This window comes from Adiantum capillus-veneris, chromosome 19 (assembly GCF_014529385.1).
Source record: "Adiantum capillus-veneris isolate H3 chromosome 19, ASM1452938v2, whole genome shotgun sequence".
Lineage (NCBI taxonomy): Eukaryota > Viridiplantae > Streptophyta > Polypodiopsida > Polypodiales > Pteridaceae > Adiantum > Adiantum capillus-veneris.
In genome coordinates, this window is record NC_140949.1 from 104,732,867 (window position 1) to 104,751,310 (window position 18,444).

Genomic DNA, 18,444 nt, shown 5'->3' on the forward strand with positions numbered 1-18,444 from the left:
TCCACATGTGGAATATGTCTCAAACAAGGATATCTAGAAAAGAGACATCCATCAAGTACGAGCTGGTACTTGTGTGTGGAGGTAACTACAAACACTCTGCGACAAGAGTGAGAGGGACCCTCATTATCTTGCTCCACACTGGCTAAACTGAACTCCTTGAGTTCCTAGACCATGTTGTATCCCATGTGACAACATGTGCCAAATCGAACCCTACACTAGGTTCGTAACAACGTAATGTATAGTGGACACTACGGTCCAAAATACTCTGTTCCAACATGCCCTTAGCATGGCTTTGAAACATTCAAGCGTATTTATACGACTTGCACTGGAAACCGTGAGTGTTGCCTACGCAATCCAACCCCTTTGGTTAAAAGCTACGTAGTCAAACCCCTTGGTAAGACCCTTTGTAGAAACTACTCAACTAGCAGGTAACGGTAACCAACATAGTTAACCGTGTACATAATGATTGAAATCAACTTGAAAAGTTGAGTTTGTCCGCTACCGCGTGGTAGATTGCGGAATTATTTCCTTGAAAGTCTAATTGGAAGAGGTCAAATTGTGATCCTGAAGCAGATCAACTATGATCCTCAATGCCTATGGAGTGATGTATCATTCACCCGTCGGGTCGTACCCCCAAATCTGTGCTTCCATAGACACTCATAGTGCTATAGAGAGAGCAGAGCATCCACACAAGTGAACGGCCTAGCTCTTATGGACAGCCATGCTGTCGGAACTGATTGCTGCATCTATACTTCCTTGTAGAGATCAGCGGCTGTGGGACGTTGAAGATTATCAAAAACTCAACTTGAGTGTCGGCAAAAATGACACCCTAACATCCGTAATGACAAGACTCTTGCTTGTCTATTAACGTCGATGTGTACTCCCCTAGGTAGATTTGTTCAATCTTGAGAACAATCACCCAAAGAATGACAATAGTTGGGTCTTACCCTTGGCCTAACAATGGCTCTTAGCCTGTGTGGCTCATAGCCCTTGTGCAAATTAGTGTTCAGTGGATGAACCGATGAAGACTAATTTGAGAAGATTTTTCATTTTTCCGTTAAAGAGAGAGAGAACTAGAGAAGAAGAGCATGCTGGGCTGAGCAACTTTTCTTAAGGTTGTAGAGTGTGTGCCCAAGCTGTGTGCGTTTAAGCATCTTATGCCTAACTTATAGCTTATCGTATAAGCATTCCACAGTTTTCCAATATGACGCTCTCAGTGAGAGAGGTAACAAAAAAGCACGAAACTCACTCCGACCCACCTACCTTGTAGGGGTCGTGATTGTATGAGTATGACTGAGCTGTGGCACTTTGCCCATAAAATAAGTCCTTAGTGTTGGTGCGTGTTAATAGCAACCAACAATCATGTTAAACATTCCTGTGAAATAATCCATCACGTATGCTGTCCTTGACAGAGTTGTGAGTGTGATAGTGGAAGCATAATGCATGAAGTGGTGGAATCCATGCCACCTGCGTAGCATGCCTTGCATGCAGGGATTTCACTGGTAGTTGTTGCTGCCACCAGTTGTCATGAAATTCCAAAGGAAAAGCTTGCGTAAATGTGGCTCATAGCCAAATCTGCCGTGCAAGAGAGAGTTGTCGCATATGGATATACGCCCTCTTGTATCATATACATCCGTCGTATACATAATGAAATAATCTGTAAACAGTTTGCCAAAGACTTCCCAAGTTTGTATGCTCATAGCATATGCCAAACGTGGTGAGTCACTATGCAAGATGCATAAATAGAAGCCTTGCTTCACCTAAATCTGGTAGTGCTAATAGCCAACGGATGTGGTGAGCAACTTGCTGCTTTCAACAAGTCCAATAATAGGCCATGTCGATCTCCTTGAGATACTGAAAAATTGGCCTTGCCTTTGAAAGAAAATGTAATCTGTGACGAGCGTGCGCTATCAAGGTACTCAGGAGAAGCCATGTTTCACATAACTATGTCTGGCCTCATTGCCAATAAATGCTATTGACGACAGATGTCATAGCGAATAGAGTCAACTGTGTCGATCAAGCACAGATAATGGACCTTGTCCAATTGTCCTATGTACCCCCATGAAATGGTCATACTAGACAGTTGTAAAATTTCCCCAATGAATATGCTCCTAGCATACTCCAAATGTTAGCAGGACAAAAATGAAAGCTTTGCTTCGGACATTGCCCTTGTAAGTAGATACATGCCATGCATGATAAAAAGTCGTAAGGGTTAACTCTGGAGTGGTTTACTCAACACCACAGTGGTGTATGCACTTAATGAGCCTTGCTCAATGATTAGAACAACATGTTGAAGACCAAGTGAGCCGTGCTCGAGCATACAATTAGCAGCTGTACACTGAGAATGAATCAAACAAGAAAAGTGCAACAAGTCGTCATATCAAAGAAAGTCGACCTTGTCGAATGATAAATCTAGTGAAAAAGCAGTATCATACGTGCAAATGATGCATCTCGTACCTGTGTGACTTTATGAATGATAGCCGTGATCATTCAGTCCCATGCATACAAGAGTTATCAAGCACATGCTCAATAACTACTCTACTGCATGCTGTCAAGGGCCTTGCCCAAATTGCAACCAAGGTGGAATCGTGTGAGAACTTCCATGCTCTTACCTGCTAGGTTTGAGTGCCATGGTTCGTGATAATCACCACATGGTGCGGTTGACCGATGTATACGTATGGAAGCCTTGCTTCGCTGCAAGCCCAAACTACCATGCAAAACAACTATGCACGCATGAGCCGAAGTAGCCACCGGCCTTGCCGATGCATCAAAGATCAAGCTTGGAAATTCGTTCTGTATGAGTCTACAAAGTAACATCACATAGGGATTAAGAAAATCCGTGGAATGACGAAAAGGCAAACCTGATGAGCATGGCGTTCATCCGTGGACGTGGCAAGCATATCCTCATCTTTGTGATTCCCTTGCGAGAAACAGCTTGTATGCCGCATAATCATCTCTACCAAGCTTTCCCTGTCGAAAACCACGTTGGTAACCGACGAAAATGCGAAAATGGGGATATCTAAGTAAGCGGAATATCAAAATTTGCATGGCTCCTTGAGCAGTCTGTGACTATGTCTGAAAAACCCTTGAGCCGTCTATAGTGCCCCCTTGAGGCAAGACCACCATGTGCATAGACTCTGTGTTCCTTAGCAAGACCACCATTTGCATAGACTCCGTGTTCCTCAACAAGACCACCATGTGCATGGCTATGCCTCGGATGCCAGTTACGCAGGCGGAATCTAGTTCGCCATGGGTTCAAGCCCTTAAAAGAGATTGGTGCCCAAAATAGGGCACCCAAAAGGTCAAAATATTTTCAATTTTCTGTAAAAAAAAATAAACCTGCACAGGCTATGGCGATTTTGGTGACTCTGCGCAAGGTAATTTGCCAACATGCCGACTCCTATACTGCTCCAATCACTTCCATCAAGTGACGAAAAACCCTCTAGAGCCTAGGGCGCTTCCAACAAGGCCGAAATCGGAAATTTTTGTGCAGACCGAATCCATGCCTGTCCTCAAGGAAGAAACCGTTCCTGCGTCCTCTGTCGACTTCTACTCCCAACACAGGGGTTGCTCCCCACGGCTTGCTTGTCCGAGCGGCAGCAAATTCTTTAACCATGCATGCATGCTTGCATGCAATCCATCCAATCTTCTTCTTCTTTGATTCGGTTTTTCTGCGTTCTGATTTAGGCTTGCCATGTAAGAGAGTCCATCCTTCATTAGAGAGATCGAGAGAGAGAGAACGAAAGGGAGAAAAGCCATGCGAGCCACAACCTTCATCCATAGCTCGCTCTTCACCCTCCCCTCCACCTTGCTCTGATACCAGTGTAAGGCAAGCGGGTAGACAGACATGCGAATAACCTCCCAACCATCCTATATATATAGGCCCTTGGCCCTCTTCCATATATAGACCCCTTTACTGCATGTGTGTCCGGCACATTGCCCGAGCCGTGCCCGTCTAGTCCTACCCTTGGCACGACAAATAAGTTGTTGTACTTCTATCCAAAAGATATGACCAAGTAGTCATAGTAATTTAAGAAAAGAGCCAACACCTAATTTGCAAGCTATAGTCAGATCACTACAAGAAGAAGAAAGACAGGACAAGGAAGCACAATCCTCTTCAAGAGGGGGGATGTATCTAGCTTCATCATCCAAAACAAAGCGTTACAGATGTGGAAAGCTAGCGCATCAAGCTAAAGAATGTTGCAAAAATAACAAATGCAGTCATTGTGGAAAACATGTCATCCACCTATTAGATGATATTACATAGTTCAACAAAAGAGAAAGACCATCAACAATTAACAAAAATTAGATAAAGGTTGAAGCCAAGTTTGCAAACAAACAAGATGAAGAAGACCAAGGGAGCACTGATTTCCCCTCCTTAAATTTTGACTCCAATATTCTTTAGAGCACGTTATGATCATCCTCTACTCCACTCTTTTGTTTCATTTTGGAGATGGCCCTAAGAGTGCTTAGTTTTGATTACGGTCCTTGATTTGAGGGGAGGATCTTATGCATATGATTCATTTTGGCACCTTTGATTATGAGCCACTTTAGGCACCCATGAGTATGAGCCATCTTTGATGTGGCGCCTATGAGTATGGGCTACCTTGACTTACTTTGTCATAGTCTAAATTCCAAAAGGAGGTTTGTTGATATGAAGCTTAAATTATAGTCTAAATTATATACTTTGTCATAGTCTAAATTCCAAAGGGAGGTTTGTTGAGATGGACTTTAGCCTATGAACCTACCCTTAGGAGATGGGATAGGATGATATGTGATGACATGACATGAAACAAGATGAAGTCCTTCCTATGAGTTCACGTGGTCACAAGAGGCATCTTGACACTCATAAATAAATTTTTTATCATGGGGCTCTCGAAGAACTTTCCAAGCTTCTATACAAGCACCAAATTAGGCATACATATCAAACAAAAAACCTCCAATGTTAAACCAAGTCCTTGAGGAGGTCTTCTTGATTTTTCACTTCATGGACTTGAAGCAATGTGACACTCTCATGAATGCGGCATTGAAGTGGGAGGAGGGAATTTACCTCGTTCACCAAAATAGGTAAGGAATGTGTACATGCCTTCACTAAAACAGTTTGAAAGCATAAAGAGGCTACCATAGGATTGAGCTTGAGGTGGCATCTCTTTGTAAGAGCGGAGCCAATAAACAACATGCATGGAGTAGTAGAGCAAACTTTCTACCTTGAAGGATGCAGGAGTTTGAGAAAGAGAGAGACAAATTGGGGGGGGGGGGGGAAGCATTTGCCTCAAGTTTGAAGATCATCCCTCTTCTCCCTAACACCTAGAGAGAGAGAGAGGAGGAGAGAGAGAGAGAGAGAGAGAGAGAGAGAGAGAGAGCGAGAGAGAGAGAGAGTTTTCCTCCAATTAATAATTGTGCCACTACCATTGTTATGCTTCTAGCTTTAGGCTACCCCTTGGCGTTAACAATATCATAATAGACAACATCAAGACATCTTCTCCGATCTATTTGTGCTTTTAATGAGTGTTTCTAGTTCCTTTCCACTGTCCAAAATTTTTTGTTAGAGTAAAAAAGAGGACGTAACAATAAAGCCTTTACCCTTGGCAATGCAAATACATGACCCAAAATACTGACATATATATATATATATATATATATATCTGTGTGTGTGTGTGTTACTAGTGCGGCCGGCCGCCTTCGACGACCTCTCTCTCTCTCTCTCTCTCTCTTTCTCTCTCCTCCTTTATCGCGTGGGCTAGCAACCCCTCTCTCTCTCTCTCTCTCTCTCTCTCTCTCTCTCTCTCTCTCGTGCGCACGTGCAATTGCTGGGGTTGCAGGCCACACTAAACCTCCTTGTGACACGTGTCCGAGGGGCGAAATCCGTCCCCTTTTATGATGATATAGATATAGACATAAGGGTGGGTTCAGACTAGGCGGCGGAAGAAAAAAGCAAAGGGGCGTTCTTCCTCCATGGCAAAATTTAATTGGTTGGAGTTGAGGCACTCTTCCGCCGGGTCCTCCATTTTTCTTCCGACCCCCCCCCCCCCCCCCCCCCCTCGGAAGAGTTGATGTCCTCTCTCAGCCCCCTTCACTTTTTCACTTTTCCTCCTCTACACTGTTCACACTAGGCGGCGGCACATTTAGGAAACCTTGTTTCTTCCGCCCGTTCAGTTTGAACCCAGCCTAAGTTATTGGGGGTTATTCCATGGGCATCAACATCAACGACTCACATTCATCGGACCTTGAGGCTTGTGATCCTCCCGAGAGTGTGGCCCACCCAAACTACTCTTCCAAAGCGCGAGTTGTTTTGAAGAGAATAATGATATTTTGGTTGCAGAACTCTGCGCAGTAGAACGTTTTCTGCACGCTCGCGAAGATCAGTAGCTGATGGCTCTGCACGACAATGATCTCTCTCCTCACCAAGTATGCTTTCTCCTCTCCAGGTTTCCGATTTGGGTCAGCATTTTTCGAATGTTTTCCTCTTGGCTCCTTTCCTCGGCTTTGCTCCGATTCTGAATTAAGGAATGGAAAAGAATTCTCATCATCCCATGGTGTTCAGGATGGCCCTGTAGCTAGTACCAAGGCCAGCCTGGATAGAATAAAGCAGCATCTGACCACCTCCAGCCGCTTTCTACTACAAGGCGCCCTCCTTAAGCGGTCCGAAACAGTACGTTCTTCTTTTAATTGCTACTCAACTCTATGCTTTAAGCTTTGCATCCGCCTACTTTCTTAAATCCATATGGAGTTATCCACCTTGGGCATTCATTAGTGTCAGATCACAGCGTATTCATCATCAATGTTGGGATTGCACGAGTGTGCATGATCATTGCCCAACAACATTCATATGTGTGGAGGCATGGCCACGTTCTTCCTTATGTCAGGGGCAAATTAGAACACACAGTTTTGCTTCTTTAATGCATGTCAAAGAGAGAGGTTTCCTTGAGTAAAATTCTACATCTCTTACTCAGATCATGAATGGTTAGGGTTTTTGCACAACTATATAGATGTTTTGCTTTCCCTCCCTAGCGACCATAAGTTCACACATTTGATCTAACTCTAGGAAGTTCTCTCCCTAACAAACCCCCTTTCAAAGTGAGTGTTGCGCAGCAGGAGGAGATTATGAGCCAAGTGCATGACCCGTTGGACTCCTTTCAAGTTTCTATACTCCACATGATTCCATAGTCATTCCCGGTGAAGCAAACCATGTCTAATCATGCCGTTAATCTGATATAGCGATCCAATGATGGTATGTAGTTTCTTGAGACATCACCCCCTTGTATATCCAACACATATACCCTGCTAGGCTTTGATTTTACATTGCTTAACACTGATATTCAATCCACGATGAGTGTGCATTGGCCACTTACCATTATAAGAAACCACTTCATCATAGTTCTTCTTTCGTCTTATAATATTATATCAACCTGATCATATTTCTTCTTTTGTCTTATAATATTATATCCACAGGTTGATAATCTTTTCTTGTTGAAGCATGATCTCTTCTTCCAAAGCACTTTTTCCCAAGTGTCCAATGAGAAAGTCATCAAGAATCTCCACTGTGAGATGCTTCAAAGGATGAAGAAATTTCAAATGATGATATTGCGAAATTTTATGTAGAAACCCTTATTTGCATCAGTAAACCCTAAGTTTTGAAGGTGACCAAAGTTGAAATTCGTACATTCTCACAGATGGCTCTCCAAAACAAGCTTGTAAATGGGGTCTCTATCAGAAACAATGGACAGAGGCATCCCATGTAGTCGAAAGATGTGTGATTAGAACAATGTTATTAAATGGTTGGCCTTCATTGTCTTCTTTGCTGCCGCGAAGTGAGCCTGATTGCTGAATCTATCCACAATAGGGCATATGCCATCATGCCTACCTTGAGTCTTCAGAAGATCAAATATTACATCCATAGCTACACTCTCCCATGGTCGATCAAGAATAGGCAAAGGCTGTAGAAGTCTTGTCGTTTTGTGCTTTGCATACTTCGCTTTTTGAACATGCCGCCAATAGTGTTAGGTGCAGCGGAAGTGATGATGGTGATAGCTCAAGATGAGTGCACAATACGTATACACCTTAGAGAGATCTGCAATAGACAAAGAGAGAGAGAAGAGAGAATGCTACTGTGAGTGAAGGTTTTGTGGGTGATAGAGAGAGAAAGAAGACTAACACCAGATGGGGTTTCAAACCCCCCCTCTATTGCTAGGAGAAGAAGAAGAAGAAGAGATTTTAAGGTTGTAGGAAACTATGCCAAGAGACCTTAGAGATCTATCCGACGAGGAGAGGTATTTGTTTTAAATTGCACAAATGCTGATACATTGGGTCTAGATGTTGAGATGCTGATGGGATCTTGCGGTAGATGCTTGGATTTGCGAGGCTAAGGGCTGAGAATAGAAAACGCTAATATATCTGGGACTGGGTTGATGTCAAGGTGCTGATGGTGGAGGAGGATGATGGCTGAAAACTGAAACGCTCGCTGATTTGAGGGTTGAATCTGAAAGGACGCGGGTGAAGTTTGCAATGGCTGATTTGCATCCAAAAAAGCTACTTCTACTGGTGGGTTTGCTGGCGCTAGGGGTACTGATGGGCTGATTGCTGAAATCTGCAAGTACCGGGAGAAAACGCCCTGGTAGGCTGAGGCTGGCAAAGACGCCCAGGGGTGCTGCTCCCATAAGGATATTGACTTGATGATCTAAGTCGTGACCCCAAGGGTCACCTTTATATGATTTGCAAGTGCGGTAGGGCAATACCAGCTTAAAATCTCACGACTTTTATTCATACTGGGCAATTATTTATAATAAGAGGTGCTTCATATGCTAATAACTCCCTAGGCTTGATACTAATGACTTAAATGCGACCAGCTTCTACACCTAGTAGACACTGGCGGTGATCATGCGCAGTCAGAGGGTATCTAAAGTGTCTAGACATGCACGTCCAACCTACATGCTCACAAAGGTCTTAGAATATTTCCTAGGTTGTCCTAAAACCTAAAAGTAGGAGCTAGCTTGTCCACATGCACATAAGGTTAGATGTGCACGTGACATCCCCCCTTTTCAAGGTGAGGTATTGGTACTGAGCTGCATGGCTTTCTTATAGTTCGCCAACAACTCTGGGTAATCTGTGAAGAAATCTTCATCGACCCACAATGCTTCGTGGATTCCTCGATACTTGAACTTCACTACCTCAAGTACGGTCGGTCACAGCCACAAAACAGCCCACTCCCTAATCTGCTCCTAGGAGATACCGGGCCTACCACCAGACAGGAAATGAACTCTAACACCCCCTTTCAGCTCCTGGACGGGGAAGTAGTCCAAGGGAGCTGGCATGAGAGGATAATGTCGCATGTGGAAGAGGTTTGGTGAAGATGTCAGTAGGGTTATCTGTAGTCGGGATGTACCTAGTCGGATAGAGCCATCCTTGGTCTTCTCACGAACAAAATGGTATTGATTCTCTATATGCTTGGTCTAGTCATGAAACACCGGGTTCCTCGCAATGGCAATACAACTCTGATTGTTTGTGTACATAATGGTTGTGTGCTGTGGAAACCCATCTCCTAAAGTAGCCTCCGAATCCACATTGACTCACATGTAGCACTACAAACAACACGGTACTCTGCCTCTATGGAAGACAAGGCAATTGTTGGCTGTTTTTGCTGCTCCATGAAATTGCTCTCGAGCCAAAAGAAAAGGTAAAATCTGTGGTCGACCGACGTTCATCTGGATTACGTTTCCAATGTGAATCACTCCATCCTCGAAGAACGACCTGGGAATCCGAACCTCTAGCCGCATACTGAATGGCTAATGACTTGGTCGCCTTCAAATACCGCATGGTCCGAAGAGCCTACTGCATATGTAACTTGGTGGACTTCTACATAAAGGAACTCAGAAGACCCACTGGGAAACTGACGTCAAATCAGGTGTTGAGAACCCAAATGAGAGAACCAACCAGTTTTCGGTACTCTGTAGCACTAGCTAAAAGAGGAAGATCTAAGTGACAACTTCTGATTGGGATCCATTGGAGTAGAGATAAATTTGCACTCGGTCATACTAAATGCTTCCAACAATTCCTGGATATACCGCTCTTGAGAGAGGTAGATGCCCCCCTCCGTGTGCCAAACCTCCAATCCAAGAAAATGATGAAACAAGCCAAGATTTGTCATTTCAAACTCCTCTGCCAAGGTTGCCACAATACTGCGGATGTGCTCAACATAGAGGATAATAATTGTCACTAATCCTCCCTCCGGTAAATGTAAAAGTTTGGATCAACAAAAGATCTTTGAAAGGAGTGTCGTAGGAAAAAGGAATCAATCTTCTTGTATCACGCTTGAGGGGATTACTTGAGGCCATAAAGGGCCTTGAGCAACCTACAAACCATGTCTGCAAAGTCTGGATCCTCGAACCCTCGAGATTGTTTCACATAAACCTCCTCCTCTAAGTCACCATTGAGGAATGCTGAAACCACATCCATTTGAAGAGCAACCTACAAACCATGTCTGCAAAGTCTGGATCCTCGAACCCTCGAGATTGTTTCACATAAACCTCCTCCTCTAAGTCACCATTGAGGAATGTTGAAACCACATCCATTTGAAAAACTGGCCACCTGAAAAAGGCAGCCAGGGCCAACTTTCACTTTGGTTGTGAAAAGTGCCTCCTCAACTGTAAGAGGAACTCTATCCTTTCACCTGTAGTAACAGTTCATCCAACTTCCACTTTGTTTGTGAAAGTGCCTCTGTCACAAAAATACGGAAGCGTAAACTGACGTTTAATTGCACTTCAAATACTCAAGAGAATTAGAGGGAGCGAGAAAACTTGACACTTCATTGGGGACCAGAAGATGGGCTGGTCCCCCCCCATAAAGAGAATATCTTTATTACTAAGGGAGAATCTTTACAAACACAGGAACGGGGCATACGCCCGTCCTCTATTCTTTCTTCTGTTCTGTTCTGACTACTGACTGAGAAAGTGTTTCCACTTTCTTACTACTTAGGGGATTCCCCCTCTTCTGCGAGACTGGTTGGAAGCTCTCGAAAAGAGAGTCTATCTTCCGAAACAGCTCATCGGAAGCTCTCACAGAGGAGAGTCCATCTTCCGTTATGTGTTGCCTTCATGCTCATTCATTCATGCATCGAACACAAAAGAGAAACAAGCAAAATGCACACACACATGCTTGCTGTAATTTTCTGCACATAACCTGAAATTCTTACCTGTGCGCACCCCTACGTCGAAACAGAGGTCTTCTTCGCGATGGAATCGCTCCAAACTTGATGTAGACTTAGGATAAGGAGAGAGAAGAGAATTTCTATGGCTGATCTGCTGAAAACAGCACTAATCGAGGTGATTAGGGGCTGAAAACAGAGAATTTCAGCAGCCGCACTCTGCTAAGAGAGCGTCTACGGCAGCTTCTCGCGATGAAACTTCACCAGAAGGTGTCTATGACTGTGAGATCCCTTGTTCTTGACAATGGGAGCACAAGGCTACCACATATGTCGCAAGGGGCTGCTCTCAAGCTTCAATGGAGGGCTCCACCGCGTAGAGCGCGCTCACATTAGGGGGGGTAGGTGCACTGCCAGCCCTGAAAATGGGGGAGGGGGGGCTCCTAAATAGCCATCAGGGAGAGGGGGCGCTAGGAAGAGAGAGAGGGTGAGAGTGAGTGAGAGAGAGTTAGTTTGCATTGGTAAGTGTGCCACTTGGCACACTTACTTTAAAAACTTAAAAACCATTCAACTTTTGACGTTAAAAACTTCTAGCTCATTAATTAAAAATGTGCAACTAACTAACAACTGCTACCAGTGATTCTTTTATGAGAACACCAAAGGTCCGTCGGCGCAATGCCGCACCGGCACTGCACCGCCTTTACCTGTTCACACTTGTCCGGCCGCCCGCCCGGGCACGGACCGTTAAATTTAATTTCACGAAACTTACCCTAAGGCTTTATTAGCTTTATTAGCCTTAGGGTCACTGTTCTAAGGACCCCATCTCATTCATGTGCTTGTATTGACGCGCGTATTTTTCTGAGCCTAAAATCTGAGGCTACTGCTTACCCCTTTCTGAAGACCCGATTTCCCAATCACTAGGGCTTCAGGGTAATTTCTGCTAAGGTCCCTCTGAGGTGTTCTAGCCCGCATTTAGGCTCACCTGAGGCCTTAGAACTGCTAGGTCTATTCTGGTGTGCACACAACTAATTAGATAATTCTTTTCTCGTAAATAAATTAATTATTTACAAAGTCTGACTTAGTTACATCCCTCTTGGTTCTAAACAGTTGACCTCAACTGTAGAGCGTCAACATAACTGTGCAAGATGTCAGGGTAGTCCTTGAGATCGGACTCAGTCATCCACTTTGCATCTAAAGGAGTGTAATTCTTGAACTTGACTAAATACTTTCGATGTAGACTCCCCAACTTGAGTTGTCTCTCCGAGTGGTGTATTATCTGTTCAGGTTGAAGGATTTCCTCAGTCTCTTCGACTTCTGGAGGATCTTCTTGTACTGGCGCCACTGGAGGAGGTCCAACATATGGTCGGAGGAGACTGACATGAAAAGCATTGTGGATGCGCTAGTGAGAAGGCAAATCCAATCTGAAAGTCACATCATTGACTTTATCTGTAATTTTGAAAGGGCCGTAAAATCTATGGGAAAGTTTGACAACTTTCCCTTTGCCGACCCGCTTTTTCAATCTAGCTTTCTCAAACCGAAGCAGGACATATTGTCCTTTTTCAAGATTGAGATTCCTTCTGTGCTTGTCTGCTTTTCTCTTCTGTTGCTCGAGTTCGAAGAATCGCTTGCTTTACTTGTTGATGGGCAATATCAATATTGCGCACAAATTCATCTGCGGCGAAGATGTTTTCTTTGGTCACCATAATAGGAAGTAAGAGTGGCTTCCCATAAATAATTTCGAAAGGGGCTTTACCAGTTGAGGAATGTATGGTATTATTATACGCAAACTCAACTATTGGTAAGTACTGTTCCCATTCGGATTGTCGTTCCGAAACATAGCACTTGAGGAGATCTAAAACAGTGGCATTAGCGATTTCGCTTTGACCATCTGTTTGAGGATGATAAGCTGATGAAAAATCAAGCTTAGTTCCCAAGTTTTCAAACAATGCCTGCCAAAATAGACTAGTCATGCGGGGATCTCTATCGCTGACAATAGTCTTTGGCAATCCATGGTGTTTAAAAATCTGAGCTAGAAATATTCTAGCCATGTGATCAGCTTTGATCGTCTTTTTTACTGGAAGAAAATGTGCTTGCTTACTGAATCTGTCTACTATAGTCCAGATTGCATCATTTCCATTCTTGGATCTAGGAAGATCCGTAATAAAATCCATGGCAATACTTTCCCATGGCGTGTTAGGCACAGGGAGCGGCTGAAGCTTGCCATAAACTTTATGTCTGTCATATTTCACTTTTTGGCATACTAAACACTCACGTACATGTTTTTCAATGTCCACACGGAGTGTTGGCCAAAAGAAATACCTTTCGAGGGCACTAGTGGTGGAAGCAATTCCCCGATGACCGGCATAAGGAGAATTATGTGCTTCATCCATCACCTTTTGTTGTAAGGGCTGAGCTATGCATATTGCTTGTTGACGATAGAGTGTATTATCCCTGATAGAATAAGGTGGCTTTGAGTGACCAGCTTGAAGATCTGCCCAAATTGTGGCGAAGTCTGGATCTTGAGGATACATCTCACTGAGAGATTCTAGTTCCTCATGATAAATTGTTGTTAGTGCATTGATCTTTGGACGCCTGGAGAGAGCATCTGCAACTGCATTCTTTGTTCCAGAAGTGTGTAGAATCTGAAAATGAAACATTGAAAGAAAGTTGGCCCATCTCATCTGCTTTTCTGATAACTTTCTCTGTGTGAGAAAGTAGCGAAGACTTTGATGATCTGTCTTGATAATAAAATCAGCTCCTAATAGATAGTGTTTCCAAATGGAAAGAGCATGAATTACTGCCATTAGCTCTTTTTCGTATATGGAGGCATGCAACTCTGCATCTTTAAGGCGCCGACTTTCATAGGCTATCGCGTGACCCTCTTGGTTCAAAACTGCTCCTACACAATCTCCAGATGCATCGCAGTATACCTCGAAAGGTTTGCGAAGATCAGGGACGGTAAGAACGGGTCCGTGACTGAGTAGATACTTAAGCTTTTCGAAAGCTTGTTTTTGTCCAGACCCCCAATGGAAGGGAATCCGCTTCTTTGTCAGGTCATGGAGGGGACCTGCTATCGCGGCAAAGGCTCGAATGAAACGCCGATAATAAGAACAGAGGCCAAGGAAACTTCGTACATCATGTACTGTAGTTGGCGTAGGCCATTCTACAACTGCTTGAATCTTTTCAGCGTCCATTCTCACTTGGTTGTGAGATACTATATGGCCCAAATAGTGGATTTCTTTTAGAAAGAACTCACTCTTCTTAGCATTCACATATAATTTGTGTTTGCGTAATTCTTCAAACACTAAGGCGAGATGCTTATAGTGTTCGTCTTCCGTCTTTGAGAAGATTAAGACGTCATCAAAGAAAACGCCTGTAAAACTTCTATATGAGTGGAAGATTCTATCCATCATTCTGTTGAATGTAGCTGGTGCATTAGTGAGGCCAAAAGGCATCACTAAGAATTCATACAACCCGAAGGTTGTTCTAAATGAAGTCTTATGCACATCCTGAGGAGCTATGCGGATTTGATGATAACCGCTCTTCAAGTCTATACGACTAAAGACACTTGCTCCTTGTAACTTGTCAAGAATGTCGTCAATCCGAGGGATTGGAAATCGATTCTTGATTGTGATCTTGTTTAGAGATCTATAGTCTATGCACATGCGGAATGTGCCATCCTTTTTCTGTACTAGCAAGACAGGTGAACAATATGGAGAAATACTAGGCCTTATTAAGCCCTTCTCCAAAAGTTCGTTAACCTGCTTGAGAATTTCCTCTTGCTGCATTAGACTAACTCGATAAGGGGGCTGATTTGGAGGAGAACTTCCTGGGATCAAATCAATGGTATGATCCTCAGGTCGCGAAGGTGGGAGTTCATTTGGAAGTTCATCTGTAAAACAATCTTTATATCTTTCTATTAACTTAAGTCTTTTTTGCTCTAAAGAGGAAGAAAGTTGTGAAACAGACACATCTCTCTCTCTTGCAAAAATCAAGTACACTGAAACACACTTTTTCATTTCTTTCTTGATGGCAATGTGGTTGGCGATAGGAATACGCCAATCACCTGCATCTGCAAGTACAAGATACTCCTTTCCTTTATGAGCAAAAGATAAGGTTTTCTGAACATAGTCAGGAATGGGATGCATCTTGTAGTGCCAGGGCATTCCCAAGATAACATCGCATCCTTCAAGTGAAGCTAGTAAGAAAGACTCTTGATCCTTGTAGTCGTCGACCTTTAGATTCAACTTCCCTATGATTGGAGTAGAGTTTGAGTTCTGCCCTTTGAAAGCAGATTGCGCTTGAATAGAGACTCCGAAACGATTGGGCTGCAAGTTCAGGTCGTCAGCTAGCTTGGTAGAGATGAAGTTGTCTGTGCTACCAGGGTCAAACAAAATAAGAGCCCGCTGGTTGTTGATACTACCCCATGCTTTGAGAAGAGCTCTTTCTTTTCCATCCTTGGTTGTATTTCCCTGTACATCTGGGACTGCATTGGAAGAGGGTGCATTGGAAGAGGGTGGTTGTGGAGGTTTGGTAGGACAGTCACTCTTCATATGACCAACTTGTCCGCACTTGAAGCATCTTCCTTCACTAATGTATGTTCGCAACTCAGTAGGAGAGAGATATCTCCCTTTCTTGGGCTGATTTGGCTTTGCTTCTGCTTCGGAGGCGGTTCTTTTCTTCTTTTGAGAAGAAGTAGAAGAGGTAGGCTGCTCATGGAGAGCCTTCTGCTTAGCATGGTAAGTGCTTTGCTCCATCTTCCTGGGAGTACCCTTGTCATGTATTCCATCAGCTATGCGGGCTGATTCCATAAGTATCTGCAAGTTACCTCGAGGGTAAAGCTTCATAGCCTTTTGCAAGGCTTCATGCAAACCTGCTTCAAACTTGCGCATCTTCTCCGAATCGTCAATCTTCTTGAATGGAGTGACTTTCAAGAGAACGTCCCAAAACCTATCCACATAGCGTGGAACAGTTTTGTTCTCTGACTGTGAAAGTCGGTCCCATTCTTTCTTTACCTCTTTCTCATAGTCTGGAGGAAGGAACCGTGCGTAGAACTCCTTCTTGAAGGCAATCCAATCTTGGGGTTTGCGATCTTCCAGGATAAGGGTTAACCACCAATTGCTGGCGGTGCCTTTCAGGTACAAACTGACATGGTGAAGCTTGGATCTTTCCTTGAAATTCCCTTCGGCAAATGCAACTTCAAATTGGCAGATGAAAGCCAAAGCTTTGTCATTATCACGCCGTCCATTGTAGGTGTCGAATTTCACATCTTTATCTCCCGACTTGAATGTTTTCTGCCTATGGTGTTTCTTCTTATGGTGCTCCTTCTTTCTATGCTTAGACTCCTTGTGGACAGGAGTCCTTTCCCTTGAATGTACTTCTTGCTGCGACGGATCGTCGAGAAACATGTCTTCCGGAGAAACTATGTCTTCCAGATCCTTCATGAAAGAGAACTGAGGGGAATCAGGGGGATCCTGCTCTTGAACTTTTGGATTAAACCGCACATGACGTTCTGGAGATTTCTTCTGCCTCTCGTGCATGCGGGAAGTTCCAATCAAAGGATCTTTTCTTGGTTGTGGCGCCTTTGGGTTCTGCGGAATTTCTCCCGACCCCATCGACATTTTCTCCTTCCCTTTTTCAAGAGTATGGAGAATCTTTTGGACTTCTGGATGGGAGAGAGCTTTCTGCAACTCTTCCACCTGCTGTTGAAGGAGAGAGAACTCTATCTCGCGTCCTTCCATTTCTGCAGTCTGCCAAGAGTCGTCAATCCCTTCAGGAAGAGAGAGAGGACCTTGCTCTGATACCACTGTCACAAAAATACGGAAGCGTAAACTGACGTTTAATTGCACTTCAAATACTCAAGAGAATTAGAGGGAGCGAGAAAACTTGACACTTCATTGGGGACCAGAAGATGGGCTGGTCCCCCCCCATAAAGAGAATATCTTTATTACTAAGGGAGAATCTTTACAAACACAGGAACGGGGCATACGCCCGTCCTCTATTCTTTCTTCTGTTCTGTTCTGACTACTGACTGAGAAAGTGTTTCCACTTTCTTACTGCTTAGGGGATTCCCCCTCTTCTGCGAGACTGGTTGGAAGCTCTCGAAAAGAGAGTCTATCTTCCGAAACAGCTCATCGGAAGCTCTCACAGAGGAGAGTCCATCTTCCGTTATGTGTTGCCTTCATGCTCATTCATTCATGCATCGAACACAAAAGAGAAACAAGCAAAATGCACACGCACATGCTTGCTGTAATTTTCTGCACATAACCTGAAATTCTTACCTGTGCGCACCCCTACGTCGAAACAGAGGTCTTCTTCGCGATGGAATCGCTCCAAACTTGATGTAGACTTAGGATAAGGAGAGAGAAGAGAATTTCTATGGCTGATCTGCTGAAAACAGCCCTAATCGAGGTGATTAGGGGCTGAAAACAGAGAATTTCAGCAGCCGCACTCTGCTAAGAGAGCGTCTACGGCAGCTTCTCGCGATGAAACTTCACCAGAAGGTGTCTATGACTGTGAGATCCCTTGTTCTTGACAATGGGAGCACAAGGCTACCACATATGTCGCAAGGGGCTGCTCTCAAGCTTCAATGGAGGGCTCCACCGCGTAGAGCGCGCTCACATTAGGGGGGGTAGGTGCACTGCCAGCCCTGAAAATGGGGGAGGGGGGGCTCCTAAATAGCCATCAAGGAGAGGGGGCGCTAGGAAGAGAGAGAGGGTGAGAGTGAGAGTGAGAGAGAGTTAGTTTGCATTGGTAAGTGTGCCACTTGGCACACTTACTTTAAAAACTTAAAAACCATTCAACTTTTGACTTTAAAAACTTCTAGCTCATTAATTAAAAATGTGCAACTAACTAACAACTGCTACCAATGATTCTTTTATGAGAACACCAAAGGTCTATCGGAGCAATGCCGCACCGGCACTGCACCGCCTTTACCTGTTCACACTTGTCCGGCCGCCCGCCCGGGCACGGACCGTTAAATTTAATTTCACGAAACTTACCCTAAGGCTTTATTAGCTTTATTAGCCTTAGGGTCACTGTTCTAAGGACCCCATCTCATTCATGTGCTTGTACTGACGCGCGTATTTTTCTGAGCCTAAAATCTGAGGCTACTGCTTACCCCTTTCTGAAGACCCGATTTCCCAATCACTAGGGCTTCAGGGTAATTTCTGCTAAGGTCCCTCTGAGGTGTTCTAGCCCGCATTTAGGCTCACCTGAGGCCTTAGAACTGCTAGGTCTATTCTGGTGTGCACACAACTAATTAGATAATTCTTTTCTCGTAAATAAATTAATTATTTACAAAGTCT

General features: G+C 44.1%; 1 protein-coding gene across 4 annotated transcripts in view; it reads left to right on the top strand.

Annotated features, from left to right (window-relative positions):
• Positions 1 to 6,250: 6,250 nt before the first annotated feature.
• The window catches only part of LOC147434597 (uncharacterized), a 70,405-nt gene continuing 58,211 nt past the window's right edge, over positions 6,251 to 18,444 (top strand). For 3 of the 4 annotated variants that reach the window (XM_086491055.1, XM_086491054.1, XM_086491052.1), the window contains exons 1-2: positions 6,251 to 6,408; positions 6,545 to 6,652. In XM_086491055.1, the coding sequence (XP_086347181.1) occupies positions 6,373 to 6,408; positions 6,545 to 6,652 (144 nt within the window). In that variant the 5' untranslated portion in view covers positions 6,251 to 6,372. The remainder of the gene's footprint in view (positions 6,409 to 6,544; positions 6,653 to 18,444) is intronic. The other variant, XM_086491053.1, reaches the window with a different exon arrangement.